The sequence below is a fragment of the Phyllostomus hastatus genome, unplaced genomic scaffold (genome assembly GCF_019186645.2).
Source record: "Phyllostomus hastatus isolate PE091 unplaced genomic scaffold, TTU_PhHast_1.1 phas_contig_118, whole genome shotgun sequence".
NCBI lineage: Eukaryota > Metazoa > Chordata > Mammalia > Chiroptera > Phyllostomidae > Phyllostomus > Phyllostomus hastatus.
In genome coordinates, this window is record NW_025333543.1 from 6,283,737 (window position 1) to 6,303,845 (window position 20,109).

Here is a 20,109-nt window from a genome sequence, read left to right on the forward strand (position 1 = left end):
ATAAATCTCACACCCATCTGACACCATACATAGTTATCACCATATTATTGACTATAATTCCTATTCTGTACTTTACATCCCCATGACTATTCTGTAGCAACCACTTTATACTTCTTAATCTCCTCACCATGTTACCATAGCCCCAACACCCATTCCATCTGGCAACTGACAAAATATTCTCTATCTATGAGTCTGTTTCTGTTCTGCATATTCATTTTTTTTAGATTCACTTGTTGATAGGTATATATTTATCACCATTTCATTGTTCATATTTTTATTTTTTTCTTCTTAAAGAAGATTCTTTAACATTTCATTGATGATGGTTTGGGGGTGATGAACTCTAGGTTTTTCTTGTCTGGGAAGATCTTTATCTGTCCTTCAATTTTAAACAGTAGCTTTGCTGTGTTGAGTAATCTTGATTTTAGGTCCTTGCTTTTTATCACTTTGGATATTTTTTGCCAGTCCCTTCTAACCTGCAAAGTTTTTGTTGAGAAATTAGCTGACAGTTTTATGGGATCTCCCTTGTAGGTAACTAACTGCTTTTGTCTTGCTAGTTTTCAGCTTCTCTCTTTATCTTCATCTTTAACCTTTGAAATTTTAATTATGATGTGTCTTGATGTGGGCCTTTTGGGGTTCATCTTGTTTGGGATTCTCTGCAGTTCCTAGACTTGTATGTCTGTTTTCTTCACCAAGTTAGGGAAGTTTTTTGTCATTATTTTTCAAATAAGTTTTCAATTTCTTGCTATCTCTCCTCCTTCCTAGACCCCTATGATGTGAATGTTGGTATGCTTGTAGTGTCCCAAAGTCTTACACTGTCCCCCATTTTTTGGATTACTTTTTCTTTTGTTGTTCTGATTGGGTGTTTCTTGCTTTCTTGTATTCCAAATTACTGATTTGATTCTTGGCTTCATCTACTACTCTACTGTTGGATCCCTTCAAATTATTCTTCATTTCAATTAGTGTATCCTTTGTATCTGACTGGTCTTTTTTTATGTTGTTGAAGCCTTCACTGAGTTCATTGAGCATTCTTATAAACCAATGTTTTGATCTCTTCATCTATTAGATTGCTTGTCTCCATTTTGTTTAGTTCTTTCTCTGGAGTTTTGTTCTGTTCTTTTGTTTGGGATATGGTTCTTTGTCTCCTTGTCTTTGTAGCCTCCCTGTGTTTGTTTCTATGTATTAAGTAGAGCTGCTATGTTTCCAAGGCTTGGTAGCATGGCTCAACATATTAGGTGTTCCCTTGGATCCAATGGCACAGCCTTCCCCATCACCCAAGCTGGGTACTCAAGTTGTACCCCCTGTGTGGGCTGTGTACACTTTACTCTTATAGCTGAGCCTTTATTGCTGTTAGCATGTCAATGGGAGGAATTTACCCCCAGGTCAATCAGTTGCAAGAACAGGTTGCAACCACTGACCTCTAACCACCATAGAGAATCAGCTGTACAGGGGCTCACCCCACAGAGCAGGATTGACTTCAGCAAGGCTCTGGTGCCTGCTGAGTCCACCCCTGGAGCATGTCGTCTGTGGAGGTGGTAGGGTGGTGGTGCTTTGATGTGGTCCGAAGCTGTCCCTAAGTGTGCTGGTTCTGAGGATTCCTGGGAAGTGCAGGCCAAGGTCAGTCACTGCTTGTGTCTGGTCTGGGCCACCCACAATGAGCTGCAAAGCAATCTGCAGATGGCTGCTACTTGTGCTGGATTTGGAGGTGAGGCCAGGCAGTCAATCAAGACCAGCTAATGCTAGTACTAGGCCCAGGGCCTCTTAGGGAGAGGTACAGGTGTGCTGAGGCCAGATGCTAATTGTTTGAGAGATTTTAGGACAGTCTGAAGCATGAGCCAAGACAGGATATTCATATGGAAAAGCCACTGTATACAGTGTGGATTCCCACTTGGGTGGGCCCCAAATTTAGGCGGGGCAGAGCCTCAGGGAATCACTGGGGCAGGGCAAACAGTGTTAGCCAAGTTGATGGAGTCTCAGATATGGCACCTGCTTGCCTCTGTGTGAAGGAAGGATTATTAAAGGAACAGTGGCCTCTACCAGCACTTCCTCTGGGAGAAAGCTGACCCTACAGTTCTCGTCCTGATGCCAGACAGTTCAGTTTGTCATACATCTCTGGTACCTTTCAAGCTGCTGCCCCAGCACTGGGACTCAAAGGTAGTATGTCTGAGTAAGTCTGTAAATGGACTGTTTAGAAGGACTACCTGGGGCTCCAGAATCCTTCTGTTTCTCTAAGCCTCAATCTCTACTGGTTTTTACAGCCAGAACCCTGGGCTGGGGGCCTGGTTTGAGGTAGGATGCTTTGCTCTCAGGAGGGACCTCTGTAGCTTTTTGTCCACCTGAAGTGGGTATGGAACCAGCAACCCTTCCTGATTTTTGTCCACCTGAAGTGGGTATGGAACCAGCTGGTTCTGCATCTCCATTTCTCCTGCCAGTTTCAATGTGACTTCTTTAATTCCCTAGTTGTAGGACTTCCATTCTGCCAGATTTCAGGTGGCCATGAATGATGGTTATTTTGTAGGTTAGTTGTAATTTTGATGTGGGAGGAGGGCAGAAGTTGTAATTAGAGAAAATGTAAGTAATTCATAAATGCAAACTTATTTTGGAGAGTTTTTCATGTGATTTGGCTTTAGCTATTTGTTTATAGTGAACAAAAATTTAATGTACTTGTTTTCCTGTGATTTTTATGTAACACTGACATGGGAATCATGTCATTCTTAAACTTTTATGAATTTATTTTTTGCTATAATTATTACTAATATTGGTTTCCAATATTAGTTATAAAGTTATATAACATAAAGTTATATAACATAAAGTTATATATATATATATACACTATATATATTTAGTAAGTGCATTTAGGAAACTGATTTGACTATTTATATAAATTTACTAACTTCGTTTTGGTGTCAGGATTTATCCTGAACAAAAAATACTTTTTAGTTAAATAATTTAATGTCTAATTTTTGTGGACTTAAAGTTTGAAAGTTGTTTTCCATTCTTTAAATTGTAACTTTTGAAAATTTTAACAGATAGTACTTGAATGGGCTTCTCCCCAGAGTTTTACTTCAGTTTGTGAGGAACTGGTTAGTAGTGTTGAAGATTTGAGTGAAGAGGTCTGCAAACTAAAAGACTTAATTCAGAAGGTATGTATTTAACATCAAAAGGGGGGAAATGATTTGCAGCCTAGTGTATTAGACAATGAAGTAATTCTGACAAGAGCAACTTAAGCTCCCACTAAACTATTGGAAAGAGGACAGTTTCCAATGGAAGAAATATACATAGCAAATAAACTGTCAGTTGTCAAAGAAATGCATGTGAGAAGAGCAATGATATATCATTTTCATCTTTTATGTTAGCAGGGATAAATGTATCTCTACCCATCTCTGATTATGGTTCACCAAATTGATATTCTCCCATGAGACAACTGTCACAACCCCTTTCAGAAACCGTTTGACAAGGTCTGCCAAGAACCATAAAAATATTTGTATCTTTCAATAGTAGTTAAATGATTTCAAAATTGTATGTACCATAAATATCCTATACTAGCAGAATGACTAAATAAATTATGGTACCCTTTTTTTACTATAATGATATGCAGCCAGATGAGAAAATAATGAAAATCAACTATCAACTTGTTTAAAGATACTAAGTTATATTTGTAGGTTTTACCTTGTAATTGTGCTGGTAAAATACTACCAAAATGAAAGTTTATTAATGTGCTGTGTTAATGAGGTAGGATTATGGATAAAATATTCTATTTTTTAAATTTTCTATAATATCTTTTGTAATATAACTTTTTAAAAAAAACATGGGCTTTTTAAATTCTTGTTTCCATATGCACATACAAGTATACATCTGGCTTCAAAGACAGGTGACTTTTTTCCCCTTTAAGAAAAGAAGGAGCTCCTACCCTTTGTGACAGCATGGATGGAACTAGAAAGCATTATGCTAAGCAAAATAAGCCAGGCAGTGAAAGACAAATACCATATGATCTCTCCTTTAACAGGAACCTAATCGACAAAAAAAACAAATAAGCAAAATATAACCAAAGACACTGAAGTTGAGAACAGGCTGACAGTGACCAGAGGGGAGCGGAGAGAGAATTTCAGGGGAAAAGGGGGTTTGCAGGAACAAATACGAAGGACACATGGACAATAACGAGTGCAGTAGAAACAGGAGGGAGGTGAGGAGGGCTAGGGCGTAGACTGGGATGGGGATAAAAGGCAGAAAACTATACTTGAACAATTAAAATATAAATAAATAAATAAATAAATAAATAAATAAATAAATAAATAAATAAATAAAAATAGGCTGTAACAAAATCTAAGGTCCTGAAATAAGGAACTCTTTTGAAGATAAGTAATAAAATGAAACCATGTTCACCTGACTGAAGAACTTACTTCTGAGTTTTCTAAGAATATTTATAAATAAACTTAGTATACATAAAGTTTTTAAAATATATGATGTGAACATTAGATTATGCATTAAATTTTTATAGCATCAACCCATAAATTATTTAATATTTCATTCTTTTCAACAAAAAATTTTCCTCAAAATAAATTTTATACATGTTCTAGGTAATTTTTCATTCTAGCTATTAACAGATATTCCAGTCAAAAGTAGTCTTTTTAAAAAGTGAGTAGAAGACTTCCGGCCAAGATGGAGGCATAGGAAGACATGCTGTGCTTCCTTGCACAACCAAAATAAGGACAAGAACAAAAAAAACAACCAGTACTGACAGAAAATTGAACTGTATGGAAGTCTGACAACCAAGGAGTTAAAGTAGACACATTCATCCAGACCGGTAGGCGGGGCGGCTGGTAGACCCAGCGAGGCTGCATATTGTGGAGGGGTGCAAGGCAGCTGGTAGACTGGGCAGTCCCACATTCTCGAGCAGATAAACCAGGCAAGACTGGGGAGCCAGATGGACCACTCAACCCAGGGTGCCAGCGCAGGGAAATAAAGCCTCAAAACACTGATTGAAAACACCTGTGGGAGTTGAGGTTCTGGGAGAAACTCCCAGCCTCACAGGAGAGTTCATTGGACAGATCCACAGGATCCCAGGACATACACAAATCCACCTACAAGGGAATCAGCACCAGAAGGGCCCAATTTGCTTGTGGGAAGCGGAGGAGGTGACTGAAGCCGACAGAGAGTGGAGCATTGTTTCCTCTTGGCCAACACCCCTACATACAGCATCACAATCCAGCGACTGGGTTGCCCTGCCCTGGTAAAGACCTAAGGCTCCTCCCCTCATAAGTAACAGGTGGGCCAAGACAAAAAATATGGGCCAAATAAAAGAACAGATAAAAGCTCCAGAAAGAATACAACTAAATGATGAAGAAATAGCCAACCTATCAGATGCACAGTTCAAAACACTGGTAATCAGATGCTCACAGAATTGCTTGAATTTGGTTGCAAATTAGATGAAAAAAAATGAAAGCTACACTAAGTGAAATAAAGGAAAATGTACAGGGAACCAATAATGATGGGAAGGAAACTGGGACTCATATCAATGGAGTAGACCAGAAGAAAGACGGAAATATCCAATCACAAAAGAATGAAGAAACAATTCAAAAAAATGAGAAGAGGCATAGGAACCTCCAGGACATCTTCAGACATTCCAACATCCGAATCATAGGGGTACCAGGAGGAGAAGAGGAAGAGCAACAAGTGGAAAAGTTACTTGAACAAATAATAAAGGAGAACTTCCCCAATCTGGCAAAGGAGATAGACTTCCAGGAAGTCCAAGAAGCCCAGAGAGTCCCAAAGAAGTTGGACCCAAGAAGGAACACACCAAGGCACATCATAATTACATTACCCAAGGTCAAAGATAAGGAGATAATCTTAAGAGCAGCAAGACTAAATGAGAAAGTAACCTACAAAGAAGCTCCCATCAGACTGTCAGCTGATTTTTCAAAAGAGATCTTACAGGCAAGAAGGGACTGGAAAGAAGTATTCTGAGTCATGAAAGGCAAGGACCTACATCCAAAGTTGCTCTATCCAGCAAGGTTTTCATTTAGAATGGAAGGGCAGATAAAGCGCTTCCCAGATAAGGTCAAGTTAAAAGAGTTCATCATCACCAAACTTTTATTATATGAAATGTTAAAGGGACTTATCTAGGAAAAGAAGATAAAAAATATGTACAGTAAAATGACAGCAAACTCAAAATTATTAACAAACACACCTAAAACAAAAATAAAAACAAACTAAGCAAACAACTAGAACAGGAAAAGAACCATAGAAATGGAGATCACATGGAGGGTTATCAACAGGGGAGTTGGGAGGAGCAGAGAGGGGGAAAGGTACAGAGAATAAGTAGCATAGATGGTAAGTAGAAAATAGACAGGGGGAGGGTGAAGATAGTATGGGAAATGTAGAAGCCAAAAACTTGTAAGTATGACACATGGACATGAACTAAAGGGAGGGAATGTGGGTGGGAGAGGGTATGCAGGGTGGAGGAGAGTGAAGTGGGGGGAATAGGACAACTGTAATAGCATGATCAATAAAATATATTAAAAAATTAAAAAATAAAAAGTGAGTAGAAAATTGTGAAGCAAATTTTACAAAAAAAAATAGGGAAGTAAAGTTATTTCAAATGGAGCAAATTAGCAATATATTTCAAAATTGTTGTAGATGATAACTCCATTCCAGAGAAAGGTATCTTAGAAATTGTATTATTTCTCACATTTGTTCATTCAACAAACATGAGAATGCTTCTGTATGTCAGGCAAATTAGGTTGCACAGGCTAGGGAGAGCCTGATTTGCTGAGAACATGAAAATTACAGCACTATTCATCTTCACTCCCAGCATCATGTAATAGCATTTAAGGAAAATGGTATTGATTTTACTTTGTATGGTTTTTATATGGGATCAATGGTAAATTGGGAAGGATTTTTATAAAAATACTTTCTGCAAAGCATCAAGCTTTAAAGTTTAGTGTGGGGAATTCCCCAACATCTTTTCCTCAGATTGATAATTACTTAGTTTCTTCAAGATGAACTAAAAACACATTGGGGGCGGGGTTGGAGGATAGAGATGAAACTAGAGAGATCAGATTTTTCTTAAAGGAATGAAATTAAGAAACATTGCTTTAAGGGGTGATTTTCACTCTAAAACATAAATAACTGAATTAGATACCATATTTATTTTAATAATGTGTACTATAAACAAAAACTTTAGCTTTCTTTAGCTAAATGGAAGGCCTTTTTCTGTGACCTTCTTTACCTGGAATCTGTACATTTCTCTATGAGGACTAGCCTTGAAAACACATTTATTGGCTTATAACAATAGCAGATACAGTTCTTTGGGATGGAAAGTATTAATTTTGGAGCAAGCTACTGCATTGTTTTTCTGGATTAGTCTTGCATAAATAGTAATCACCATAGGAGATTTGATTTTAAAAACTATGAAGGCTTCCAGATTTGGAAATATGGTATTGTGCCTGTTTACTATATGATATTTCCAAGTTTACCAATAATAACTGAAGGGAATTTTTAAAAAGAACCATATGAGTTATCATAAGTATATGGAGGAGGTAACAGAGAGGATGGAAGAGGTCAAGGCTGGACTTTAGCACCACATCACTCTCTTTCAAACCAACACACTGACAGGTCCCTGTCAGAAAGGGTCATTCTAAGTAATTGGTTATTAAAAGGAATGACTGTTTCAGGATTCAGTAAATGGAGCATCAGTGTCAAAAAGGAATCTGTTGCTGAATGAAGCCATTTGGAAGTTAGACCAAGAATACAGTATTAATGAGACTGAAGTCCATTTCTACTATACATTTAAAATTAATTTTACAGGCTTTTTAAATTAAATATTTACACTGCAGATTTTAGAAGTAGTTGTTCTTGCTAATGATGAAAGTATTTGTCACCACTCCAGCACAGGATGCTTCTAGTAAATATCACTCTATAAATGTGCCTAATTGTTTTTATCTTTCAAGGATCTTTTGGTTTCTGTTCATTCTCCCTCTTCTACTCTTGCTCAACAACTGTCTCCTCTCCCTCCCCTGCTCTCTCTCCCTCCACCCTTCCCCCTCTTCCTCTCTTACACTGTCTCATGGGCATGCACACACACGAGTTGGGGGACCTTCTTTAGCAAGAAAGGCCTGTGTGTAGAAGTTAAGGAACTGACTGGGTCATGTACTTTCATTGCAGAAAAGTACTAGAAGAACGAATTAGGATTTTATTGATGTTTATTCCTGCAACTATATTTAAATAAAGGATTAAATTTCTAGTATTAGCATCAAATCTTACAGATTTTCTTAAATTTTATATAGTGTAGGTATAAGAATGGTTAACTTTTTTGTAAGAAATCTATTGATATTTAATACAGAAGGAAAAAATTACATGTGTCATTTCTTAGGTAGTAATAGAGACTTTAACATTATTTCATGATATCAATATATAATATTAATAATGATAATAAAATATAGTAAAATATAGTAACTATGGAGCAGTTAGTTTTAATGTGAAGCTAGTGATTTACTATAGTGGAATCCTGGTGAAAGAAAGACTAGTTAAAGCATGTGTGGTCACTTTAAGTCTTCCATAAGAACCTTGCATTGGCTATGTCTAAATCATGCATTAACATGGATATATTATATTTATTTTTTAAATCAAATATATTTCTATTTTTAGTATACTGTTCATTAACTCTTTTTTTCTCATATAAAATATTAGTTGCAAAATGAAAGAGAAAATGATCCAACTCATATGCCATTAATAGAAGAAGTATCTACATGGAATAGTAGAATTTTGAAGAGGACAGCTATTACAGTATGCGGATTTGGATTTCTTCTTTTCATTTGCAAGCTAACTTTCCAGAGAAAATAATCCTAATATTTGTTTTGAGTAATGTGTGTGTATTTTATTCAAATTACCTTAAAAATGTTACTTTTAACCATTTGTGGCCCAGTATAACTACATTCTTTGCCAATACTCCACGGGAAAAACTATGATAGCACAGAGAAGGAAGTTTTTCTTTAGAAAGTGGTTTGTCAGTTTGAGTTAAAATGTAATTTGTTATATTTTATGTTAATTTTGTAATTAAATTTATTGGGGTGACATTGGTTTCCAGGGTCATGTAGGTTCCAAGTGTACATTTCATGATGCATGATATGTATATTGTGTTGTTATTTTATGTTAATTTTGATCAAGCAGTAAGTTATAAGTGATTCTTAAGTTTGATCCTATGACTCTAAACACATTCAAAATAAAAGCTACCTGATATTCTTTGATATTTAAAAAAGTGTGTTCATTTGTCACAATGGATCTTTCAAAATCTCCAGTGTTCCTTAATCAATAGCTTCCTTTTAGTCTTTATTTTTCCCTCTCATTATCATGTAATAAGGAATTTCTTACTTAGTTTAGTTACGTAATATGAATTACTAACTTTGAAAGTATTCTATAGAATTTAAAAGATAAAGATAAAATGTAAAATTTTTGCATCATAGATTAAAAATCTAGAGAAAGCAGTTCCATTTTTAGTTTTCTGAGGAAATCCCATACTGTTTTCCATAATGGCTGCACCAGATGCTGGGGTTCAAGGGAGTGGCAGGGGGGTGGGAAATGGAGACAACTGTACTTATACTTGAGCAACAATAAAAAATATATATATATATAAATCTAGAGAAAACATTTTAAATGTAAATTTGGAAAAAAGAAAATATATGTAATGTACTTAATGGGAACGTATGACATGTGCTGCATGTGACATTCTTGAGGATGTTATGAAAATGAATGGCATTTGGCATATCATTTCTCATATCAATCTAAATAATTAATAGCCAATTTTTCTTTTTTCTCACAATCAGAATATTCAGATTTTAATGTATTTCATAGGATAGGCCTAATTTAGTCCTAATTTAGGACTATAATAGTTAAATCTTGCTTGACTTAATACCATACTTAGAAAGATGCAGTTGATTTACAATCACAGAAAGGTAAACATCAAGCAAAGGGAAAAAATTGTGCAAAGAAATAGCAAACAGTATAAGGAACTATGATTAGTAGCCATTGCTGCTCTTGGTTATATCAAAGCAGGAAGACGTGAATCATCATTCTGTTTCTGAGAATATATTCAACCATATTTCATTGTAAAGAATTGGTACTTGACATTTTAATCTAAGTGCCATAGCAAGACATATTTTTTTCTGATATTCCTCATGTAAATAGATTCAAGTCTTAGTACTAAACTGGAGTATGAATAGAATAGTTACTTCTTTTAACACATATTTCACTACTAACATAGTACTTAGGTAAATAGAAGGTACTTAATAAATGTTAATTTTAGTTTTCTTAATAAAACTGTAGGAAAGTGACAGATACACTACCTGGTTGTCTACTTACAATAGTCTTTCACTTCAGTTCATCTTAAAGATGATCATATTTCTTCTGTTGGCAACATGGGTCACTATTTTTTTTCCTCTAGTCAAACCAAACTCTGCATCTCTCAAATACAAGGGTAAACTGTTAAAATGAAAATTAACAGGGTATTTGCTTTCAGAAAGGATTTATCACAGAATTCCTTAAAATAGTGATCTGCCCTAATGTACTTCAAATATAATTACCTACTCAGGGGAAAGAAATACTATAAAGTCCATTGCGTCTGCATATCTGAGTATATTTTTATTCTCTTGATACACACTATAATTTTCAGGTTACAGACTGAGAAAAAGTAGGGCAGCATTTATTGTGATTAAATTTTTCTTCCTGGGTAAAGTATCAGTAGAGTAAATAAGATTATCCAAATGGTTTGATAGTGGTTATTTTATCTAGTATATAAGTCTCTTTCCACTCTGATTATTTGGCTTTATTACAATAGTTTACTATGAGGAAGGTATCTCTCCTAAACATTCAATTTTTTACAAGATTGCTCAGTACAAATTATTTTTCTTCTTGTCTCAAAACAAGTTCCAAAGAAACCTCCCTAAAACCACAGAAATATTGTAAACTATTTTTAATTGTATGCACTTGTAAGTAGTAGAATTTTTTATTAATTGGTATTTAATTTTTAATTGTTGAGATCAGAAATGTCCTTAGAACTTTGCAACCAGCTTGGGAACTCAAATAATCCATGAAAAGCACCTGTTGGGATGCACATATCTTTGAAAGAGAAGCATGCTCACTTGCCACTATTTTTTTGTGTTTTTTTTTACTATATAGAAAATGTTGCAAGAATTTTTTTATGATTTGACAGTATTCTCATTAGAAGGAGATACCAGGAGAATTTCTGAGTTTAGTCAAAAAATAATTGCTAACAGAAATTATATTTATAAGGAAAAGACAACCCAAAGTAGTAATTATGATATATAGCCAGGAGAGTGGACTGAATCTATGAACACCCAAGGAAGAGAGAACTAGAGGAAAATTCTTAACAGCCACTATGAAGTAAGAGAGGGAGGCATTAGATTTTGATAGGTTCTCACACATGAGGGGCTTTCTAATTGCTATTTAGGCAGGGACCAACCATGTATGGGAATTCCAAAAATTGTAGGATAGCAGGTATTTAAATGCTATTGGCCATAAGGGGACAATTGAAGAAGCAAGTCTTATAGTTACAGTGGCTGGGTTTCTATTTACTTTCTCAAGGGTTCTTAATATATTTGCATGTCAAAAGCAATCCAGGTCTGCTTGGCACTATTCTTATGTGGTATGTTTAGTGCTGTCTGGCATCTATTACATTTCCCCTGCATATTCACTAACTTTTTCAAGGGATAGCTATGTATGCTTCTCTGTCCTCAAACTTCTAAGACCTTCTCCTCATCTTTTTTTTTAAAATGTATGTTATTTTTTTAGAGAGGGAAGGGAGGGAGAAAGAGAGAGAGAGAGAAACATCAATGTGAGGTTACTCGGGGCCGTGGCCTGCAACCCAGGCATGTGCCCTGACTGGGAATCGAACCTGCGATGCTTTGGTTTGCAGCCCGTGCTCAATCCACTGAGCTACACCAGCCAGGGCACCCACCTAGACACTTTTTAGAAAGGGTGGAAAAAAGATAAGACTCTTGTTACAGGGGGGAAGGATTGTGAGTTGGATCTAGAAAGCAATAAGCTTGTGAGAGGTCAGATTATGAGGTAGAGTGAGGGTAATGGATAGAAAATAGGTGTTGTGTATGAGAGAATAGAGTTAACCACAACAGTAATAAAGTTCTGCAAACAGTGAAGTGGGCTAAGACCTAGGAGGAGTGCTGTGTAGTATTTACAATTGTATAGAACAGCAATTATGTATAATAGTAATGGAGCAACAATCATATGACAGAATCTGTGTGATCTGAAACAAGAATAGGAAGTACAGGACTTAGAGTGGTGTGTTGTTGGAACACAAGTGAAGTGAAAGACAGAAAATTAAAAATACTAAAGAGAAAGCAAGGGAAACCAGCCAAGCAATGCAATTTTACAAACCAAGGGAAGAAGACTAAACAGAAGAGAAAAAAAATATCCATAAAAGATGTAAACATAATGAAAAAATAATAATACAAATATACAATAACTTGCAAGTTCTCTGGAGTAGCAAAGTGAAATTTGTTTCACTGCTTCGGTTGTTGGGATGACCCCTCTTTGGGTTTAACTCTGGTCCTTTCACAGGTCCAGGTTTTATTGTCTCACCTGTGGGCATTTAAAAAGAAAGGAAAGAAAGAAGAAGGAGTGAATGAAAGGAAGGAAAGAAGGAAAGGAAGGAAGAAGGGATTTCAAAAAGAAGCTTCTTGCTGGCTTTAAACAAGCCAAGCCAGTTCTGCTGGTCTTCCTAGCCACAGCAAGCTAAGGGGGAATTGGTTTTGCTTTTCTCCCTTCTTGCAGTTTTGAGGAGATGGGGCCCAGGTCTGAGTCATACTCTTCACAGTTGTCCAGCCCCCAGCCCAGTTCCAAATTTCACTGCTGGGCCCCAGAGCCCTTCAGCCCAGCCTATGCCTTCTGTCCACCAGTTGTGCGGTCCTTGAGGTGCACCAATTTGGGGCACCACCTTCTAGCTCTTTGCTGTCCTAAATGCTAGGGACTCTCAGAGTCTCTTCAAGGTAGTTTGGCTCCTCCACGGAGTTAAGTCTTTCTGGGGATTGCTGACTCCCTGAGCCCTACTGCTCTCTGCGCCAACGTCTCCACCTTCCTCTTAGAGAACCAGTTGGCCCTGCAGGGTAGGGGCACCACCATGGCTGCCCCAGGGGATACAGGTGTGCACCTCCTCTGATGCTGCACCCCAGCAGTGGGGTTGGGTACAAGGTGCCTCTGGCAGGTGGGGGTCTGGCACACTATGTCCCCAGGGTTGCTGGCATGAGCACTCGGCCTCCGCTGTGTGGCAGGATGGGCTGCCGCTGGGCGGTGAGTTTGGTTGTGAGCTGTTCCCAGGACTGTGGGTGTGAGAGCCCGGCCTCTGCTGCTGCAGTGGGAGTGCAGTCCCAGAGCGGTGGTGCCAATGTGTGCTGGCCTCCGCTCTACAGTGGCAGTGGGGTGGGGGTCAGTTGGGTCGGTGACTGGGGTCACAAGCGCATTTGGGTGCCCTCCACCACTGCGGCCAGGGTAGGGTAGGTGCAGAGCAATTCTGTGTTTTTGTTTAGCTGAAAATTTCTTTTCTTTTTGCCTTCATTTTTCAAAGGTTTCCTAATTATAAAATTATAAGTTAACAAGTTTTTATTTTCTTTCAGTACTTTATGCCATCCTACTGCTTTCTAGTGTTCTTTTTTTTTTTTAATGAGAATTCACCTGTTAACCTCATTGGGGTTCCCTTGTGCATGGCAAGTCATTTTGCTGCCTTCAAGGTCTCCTCTTTGTCTTTGCCTTTCAGCATTCTTGTTATCCTCTGTCTGGGTAGGGATCTCTGTATTTATCCTACTTGGACTTTATTGAGCTTCTTGGATGTGTAGATTAAGGTTTTTCATCAAATGTGGAAAGTTTTCAGCCATTTGAATGTATCTTTGAGTGTATTTTTCTATTCCTTTTTAGCTTCAGTGATTCTTCTACCACTTCAAATCTACTATCGAGCTACTATAGTGGATTTTTTATTTCAGTTATTGTACTTTTCACCTCTGGTATTTCCATTTGGTTCTTGTTTTATGATTTCTATCTATAGATATTCTCTATGATGAGACATTTTCAGTTTACAGATGATGCTCACCCAACTGAGCCACACTGGGCCAGTGTTATAAGATATTTTCTTCATACCTTCCTTCTTTCATCATGGTTTACTTTAGGTCTTTGAATATATTTATAACACCTTTGAAGTCTTCATAAAATATGACACCTTGTACTTCTCACAGTTGGTTGCGTGCTCTTTTTCTTGTGCATCAATCACACTTTCCTGCTTCTTTTCATGTCTCATAACTTTTTGTTAAAAGCTGGATATTTTAGATAATATAGCAATTCTGGAAAGCAATTCCTCTTTCCCTCCCCCCAAGGAATGTTTGTTGTTGTTGTTTGCTCATTTATTTCTTGAGTGACTTGGCAGGACTATTTTAGTAAAGTCTGTTTCCCCTAAAGTAAGAAGCCCCTGATGCCATTCCTCAGAGGGTGTACTCTTTGGCACACAGTCACCCGGGATGATAGTGACTTCAGGGTCCTTTTTAACTCTTTCCCTAATCCCTCTGGAAAGTTGTTGGCCTCGTTTGGTATTACACCCCACCCTCTGGTTCCACCAATGGTATTATTGGTTGGTTGTTTTATTGTTTTGGGCATTGTTTTGGTGTGAATTGCTCAGCAGTCTGATAGAGTTAAATTTGGGCAAGGTTGTTTTTGAGACTACCTTTTGAGGTTTATTCTGACTGGAGGAGGGCCTTTCTTAGCTGTCTCATTCCCTGATTTTCTCTGGTAAACTGGCTGACCTACAGTTTTGCTTGTGCTTCTAATTAAGAGATTTGTCTCCAAGTGTAACCTTAGGCTTAATTTTCTCCACATTCTTTTTCAAATAAAGTCAGTTCCTTTGGGGAGAACTTCTATGCTCTCCTTCCTTATGAACTGCTTCTCCCTGTGGGCAAAAATCTCTGAACCACTACTCTGGGTGCTGGGTAAGGCAGTAGCCTCTGATCCTCTGGGTTTGCTTCCCACTGCTGTGCTCTATGAGTGAGCTGGGAAGAGGGAGATCACAGTCCCAGCATTCTGGCCTGCCATTCCTGAGTAGTCCTCATCCTACTGGGTTCAGTGGAAGGAGCCCTCTGCCTCTCAGACACAATTACCAGAATTTAGCCATGTAAGCTTAGAGTTAGAGGGGTTATGAAATACTCTCAGTCTACCCTTCAGGTGAGATATGATAGCCCTTGTTTGGAAGCTGAGAGGAGGAGTTCCATATTCTTGGCCACATTATGTCCAGAATGGAGTTACTCTGCCAAGCTGAGCTGATTTGGGATTGGGGTGGAAGGCTGGCAGTAAGGGAGGGAATGGGTCATGGCTTAGTATTACTAGTAGGTTTCTTTGAATAACTGTGTCTTCATATTTTTCTGAACCCTTAGGACTCTTTCCAGAAACTTCAAATAAAGGTTATATTTTTATAGCTTTGTCAAGTTTTGCTTGTTTCTCTAGAGAGTACATCCATGGAGCTCCTCACATTTTCATACTGTCAGTGAAACTCCTTAACCAATATGTCTAGGGTATCTGCTATGTACTTAGTGTAGTGGTTCACTCAAAACAGTGTGCAAGACTTTTTTCAAAGCCAGAAACATTGGGTAAATACTTTTCACATGACTTTACCTGGCTCTGGTTAATATCATAGGATGCTGAAAATCTAAGATTACCTCAAGTCTATTGGAAACAAAAGGCAAAGATCACCTAGGTTTGACCAGGATATACTAGGACTAAAGAAATGATGAATAAGGCAAGGCTACACTCTTAATTTTGAAAACTTTTCTGTGGAAGGTGTTTCAGCTGACACCTCATTTTAATTAATTATATTTATTAAATATAAGAAATGGTATATTTAGAGGTCTAAAAGGATATCTTTCAAAAATGAAGCCAGCTATGATTTTAAGTACCAGATCAAAATTGAGGGGTTTTTTTATGGGATGATTTTATAGTGCCAAACATTTTTTATCTTAATGCTGCAAAAGTTAATATTTGAGAACACAGATAACCACGATGACTTCTGTTTTGCACTCCAAGCTACTCTGTCACTACTTAATAAGTAATCATTTGTGGCTTAGTGGGGGTGGAAGTAGGGTGGGGATTTTCCTTTTGGCACATCCACTAGTGAGTAATACATTTATTTCAAGTGCCAATAAAAATGTTATACTGGACTTATGTGACACATTTGTTGGTTATAAGAAACACTAATTCTGAAGCATTTGAGCAATGCTCTATTATATTTCTCTGCCTGTAAATTTATATTATCAATATTTTAAACAAAATGAACAAGGTTTTAATACTGCATAACATTTCTGGAGGGAGACTAAATACAATAAGGACATTTTTAAGAGTGACACCATCTCTGGACTTATCTCAATAAGACAGTATTATTCACCTTTTTCCTCTCAACTAATCTTTCATAATTGTTTCCATGAACTTTTTTCCTTCCTGGAATCTTTCTAACACTTTAATCATCTTTATTTTTTTTTCCTTTTGAAGTACGTGTCTACTGTTAACATGCTGCCTCTTCCCTTTCAACCCCTAACCTGCCCTTCACCTCTCTGCTGACAGTGAGATGGAGCAGAAGGTAGCTGGGTTCTGGCCTTGTTGTCAATAACTTGTACATTCTCTGGGTCTTGGTTTCCTCATCTGCAAAAAAGATTATCTCTAAGACTAAATGAATCAGAATAATGCCATCTTAAGAAATGGGTCCAGTTTGGAATTCTAAAATTGGAATAAAACCTTAAGGGCTTAGTGTGAGTGCATCAGTGCTCACTAGGATTGAATCCCTCATTAAGCAGTTTTGCTTTTGACCTCACATTCAGAGATCTGATAGGAGAATTGTTCTTAATGTTCAGTTATTGCCAATATTTTATAACATTTTGGGAAACTAGTAATGACATTTCAACTCTCTACACAATTACTAAGTGTTTAGTATACAGGGGTGGGCAAAAGTTGGTTTACATTTAGAATACAAATAAATTAATCCAATAAACTCTGTCTTGAATAATCATAACTGTAAACCTACTTTTGCCCAGTGCTGTATTTAAGAAACGATATCCATACATTATATATTTTATATGATCAGAAAACCTAAATATTTTGGCTACTATTAGGAGAGAAAATGGGATCCCTGGTGTTTTAAGGATATAAGTTTTGTTTTTTGTTTTTTGTTTTTAAAAACCACTTGGTAAGACTGTTTCATAGGATAGGGTGTGGTTGAGTACTTTTTAAAAATTTCCACAGTTGAGAATGTGGAGATAGATTCACTTATCTTTCCTTGTGGGAGTAAGGCTCAACTTCAACCAATGTCCTCCTACAAAAAACAGCTACCAAAGGGAAAATAAGTGAAGTTCTTAATGTGTGAAATCTTCTAGAAGAGATTTAGACCAGAGTTAAACTGCTCATCATAGATTCAACATTTATTAGCGGTAATCCAATTTTGGGAGTTGCATATATACAGTATCTCCCATCCCCAATGTAACCTTTAGTAGTCATACTGTAACTATCCACTTAGTGGTAATATTACAATTAACCATTATGTTAGTGGTAATATTACAATCAATTGTCATGCTAATGGCATTATTACATTAGCACTCATGGTTAGCTGTGGTTTACCAAGATTGGATATAAAATGTGGAAATGAAAGATTAAAGTTGTTATGCAAAGTCTTTAAATCAGTTTCTAGATAAAATAGGAATAGCATCATAGACTGAAAGAAAAATTGTGGATTTTTTTAGTAAGGTTTTGTATACTTAAGTGGATGCTGTGAAGTGGATCCAGATCTCTGTTCAGGAATAAAGGACTTACTCCCACTGCTGCTGGAAGGGCAGCTAGCAGATATCCCTCTTGGTGCATTTTCTCTACTAAAGGAAGATGCCTTCCCCAAAGCAGGTCCTATTCCCAGGAATGGCTATTTAATACAGAAACTTAAAGGTCCCAGTTTCAGGAGCCCTCTTCCCAACTCAAGATAACTCTGAAGGACCGTCCTGCTTCAGAGCTCCTGGTGGGGTTGGCTGAGGCCTTCATTGAGATTGTATCACAGCCCATCTTCTCTCCCCACCCAAACCTGGTTCCTTCCCTTCCTTTGCAAAGGTGTTGCTTCCAGAGGGCTCCCTAGCCAATATCCTGCATGCTAATCTTCACCTCCATATTTGGTTTTCAAGGAAGCTGTCACTGACCAGCAATGGCTTGCAAGAGTCATGAAATATTATTATTAATAATTATTTTCTCTGAAACAGTATTCTAAGCTGAAAGATAAAAAATCATCCTGAGATCAGGTTATGGTTAAAGTGTCAAGTGCAATGACAGAAATGGTTATAGTTAGTTACAGTTTTGTAATTAATGCAGACTTGTGGCCAGACTGACCTGAGTTCCAATTTTAGCTCTGCCACTTACTAGCCATGCAGTTTTTAGACCTAAGTACTCTTAAGTCCCAGCCTTTTTATCTATAATATTAGAATGATGATAATAAACATACTACAAATAATTACCTTTAATTGGGCATTTACTATATGGCAGTCATTTAGCTAGTTCAACAAAACCTGTTTTTCTTCTCTCTTTTTTCTTTTTTTTATTGTTGTTCAAGTACAGTTGTCTCCATTTTCATCCCACCCCACCCATCCCCACCTCCCACCCTGAACCTACCCCCTGTGGCTTTGTCCATGTGTTCTTTATACATGATCCTTGATGGCCCTTCCCTTATTTTTTCCCATTATCCCTCTCCCCCTATAGGGGACAACAAAACCGGTTTTTAAAAATCAATTTAATTAAACCTATAAAGTAGTTATATGGATTAAGTGAACTAAGGCAAATAAAGGGTTTTCCACAATGACTTGTATGTGGCATACACTGAATAAATGGTAGCCAGTATGACTTCTATTGTTGTTATTCACCATAAAGCATTTATTACAATGCCTTGCACCAAAAATGATATTCTACATAAGAAAGAAGTCAGATGTTTCTAATTGCCAATACTATGGTTGATTTTATTAAAATAAAATGTTTTATTTTAAGGGAAATATTTTCTGTCATGTAGTGACACAATTTTACAATAGCCAAGTGCTGGAGGCAACCTAAGTACCCATCAGTAAATGAATGAATCAAAAATTATGGTACATTTACATGATGGAACACTACGCAACAGAAAGAAAGAAGGAGTTCCTACCCTTTGCAACAACATGGATGGAACTGGAGAGCATATGCCAAGTGAAATAATACCATATGATCTCACCTGTAAATGGAAGCTAATCAACAAAACAAACAAACAAGCAAAATATAATCAGGGACATTGAAATTAAGAACAAACTGACAGTAACCAGAGGGGAGGTGGAAGGGAATAATGGGGGCGAAAGTAGGAAGGGTTTTCAGGAACATGTATAAAGACACATGGACAAAACCAAGAGGGGTAGAATCAAGGGAGGAAGGTGGGGATGGCTGGGGTGGAAGGGGAGTGATGGGGGTAAAATGGAGACAACTGTACTTAAACAACAATAAAAAGTGTGAAAAATTAAATATCTCACTCATGAGAAAAAAAATGCTTAAATTCTTCCTGGCTGGTGTGGCTCAATGGATTGAGCACCAGACTGTGAAGCAAAGGTTCGCAGTTTGGATTCCGAGTCTAGGGCACGTGCCTGGGGTGTGGGCCAGGTTCCCAGTAGGGGGCACACAAGAGGCAATCACACATTGATGTTTCTCTACCTCACTCCCCCTTTCTCTAAAAATAAATAAATAAAATATTTTTAAAAATGTGCTTAAATTCTCCAAACTGAAACAAATGTATTCACAATCCACAAGGTAAAAAAGAGGTAGCAGGTCAAGCAGACAATAAATATCTGATAAGACTTCCTCTATTTTCTCTCTCCTTATTTAACAGATAGTACCATATTCAAATGCAGAGATGTGCAATCAGCTGCAGATTAGAAGTAGAAACCACTTGTTTACAAAGACTTTTTAAACCCACATGTGATAGTGGAGAAAGCTGGAGTTTACAATCCTGTTGTTCCATTGATTAAGATTGGTGGAGGTATGAGGTGTGTGACTCATTCTCAGTCAGTCTGTCTG

General features: G+C 37.3%; 1 protein-coding gene across 1 annotated transcript in view; it reads left to right on the plus strand.

Annotated features, from left to right (window-relative positions):
- ASZ1 (ankyrin repeat, SAM and basic leucine zipper domain containing 1) overlaps window positions 1-9,218 on the plus strand; it is a 74,127-nt gene extending 64,909 nt beyond the window's left edge. The window contains exons 12-13 of the mRNA XM_045847819.1: window positions 3,027-3,140; window positions 8,686-9,218. Of these exons, the coding sequence (XP_045703775.1) occupies window positions 3,027-3,140; window positions 8,686-8,838 (267 nt within the window). The 3' untranslated portion in view covers window positions 8,839-9,218. The remainder of the gene's footprint in view (window positions 1-3,026; window positions 3,141-8,685) is intronic.
- The last annotated feature ends 10,891 nt before the right edge of the window (window positions 9,219-20,109 follow it).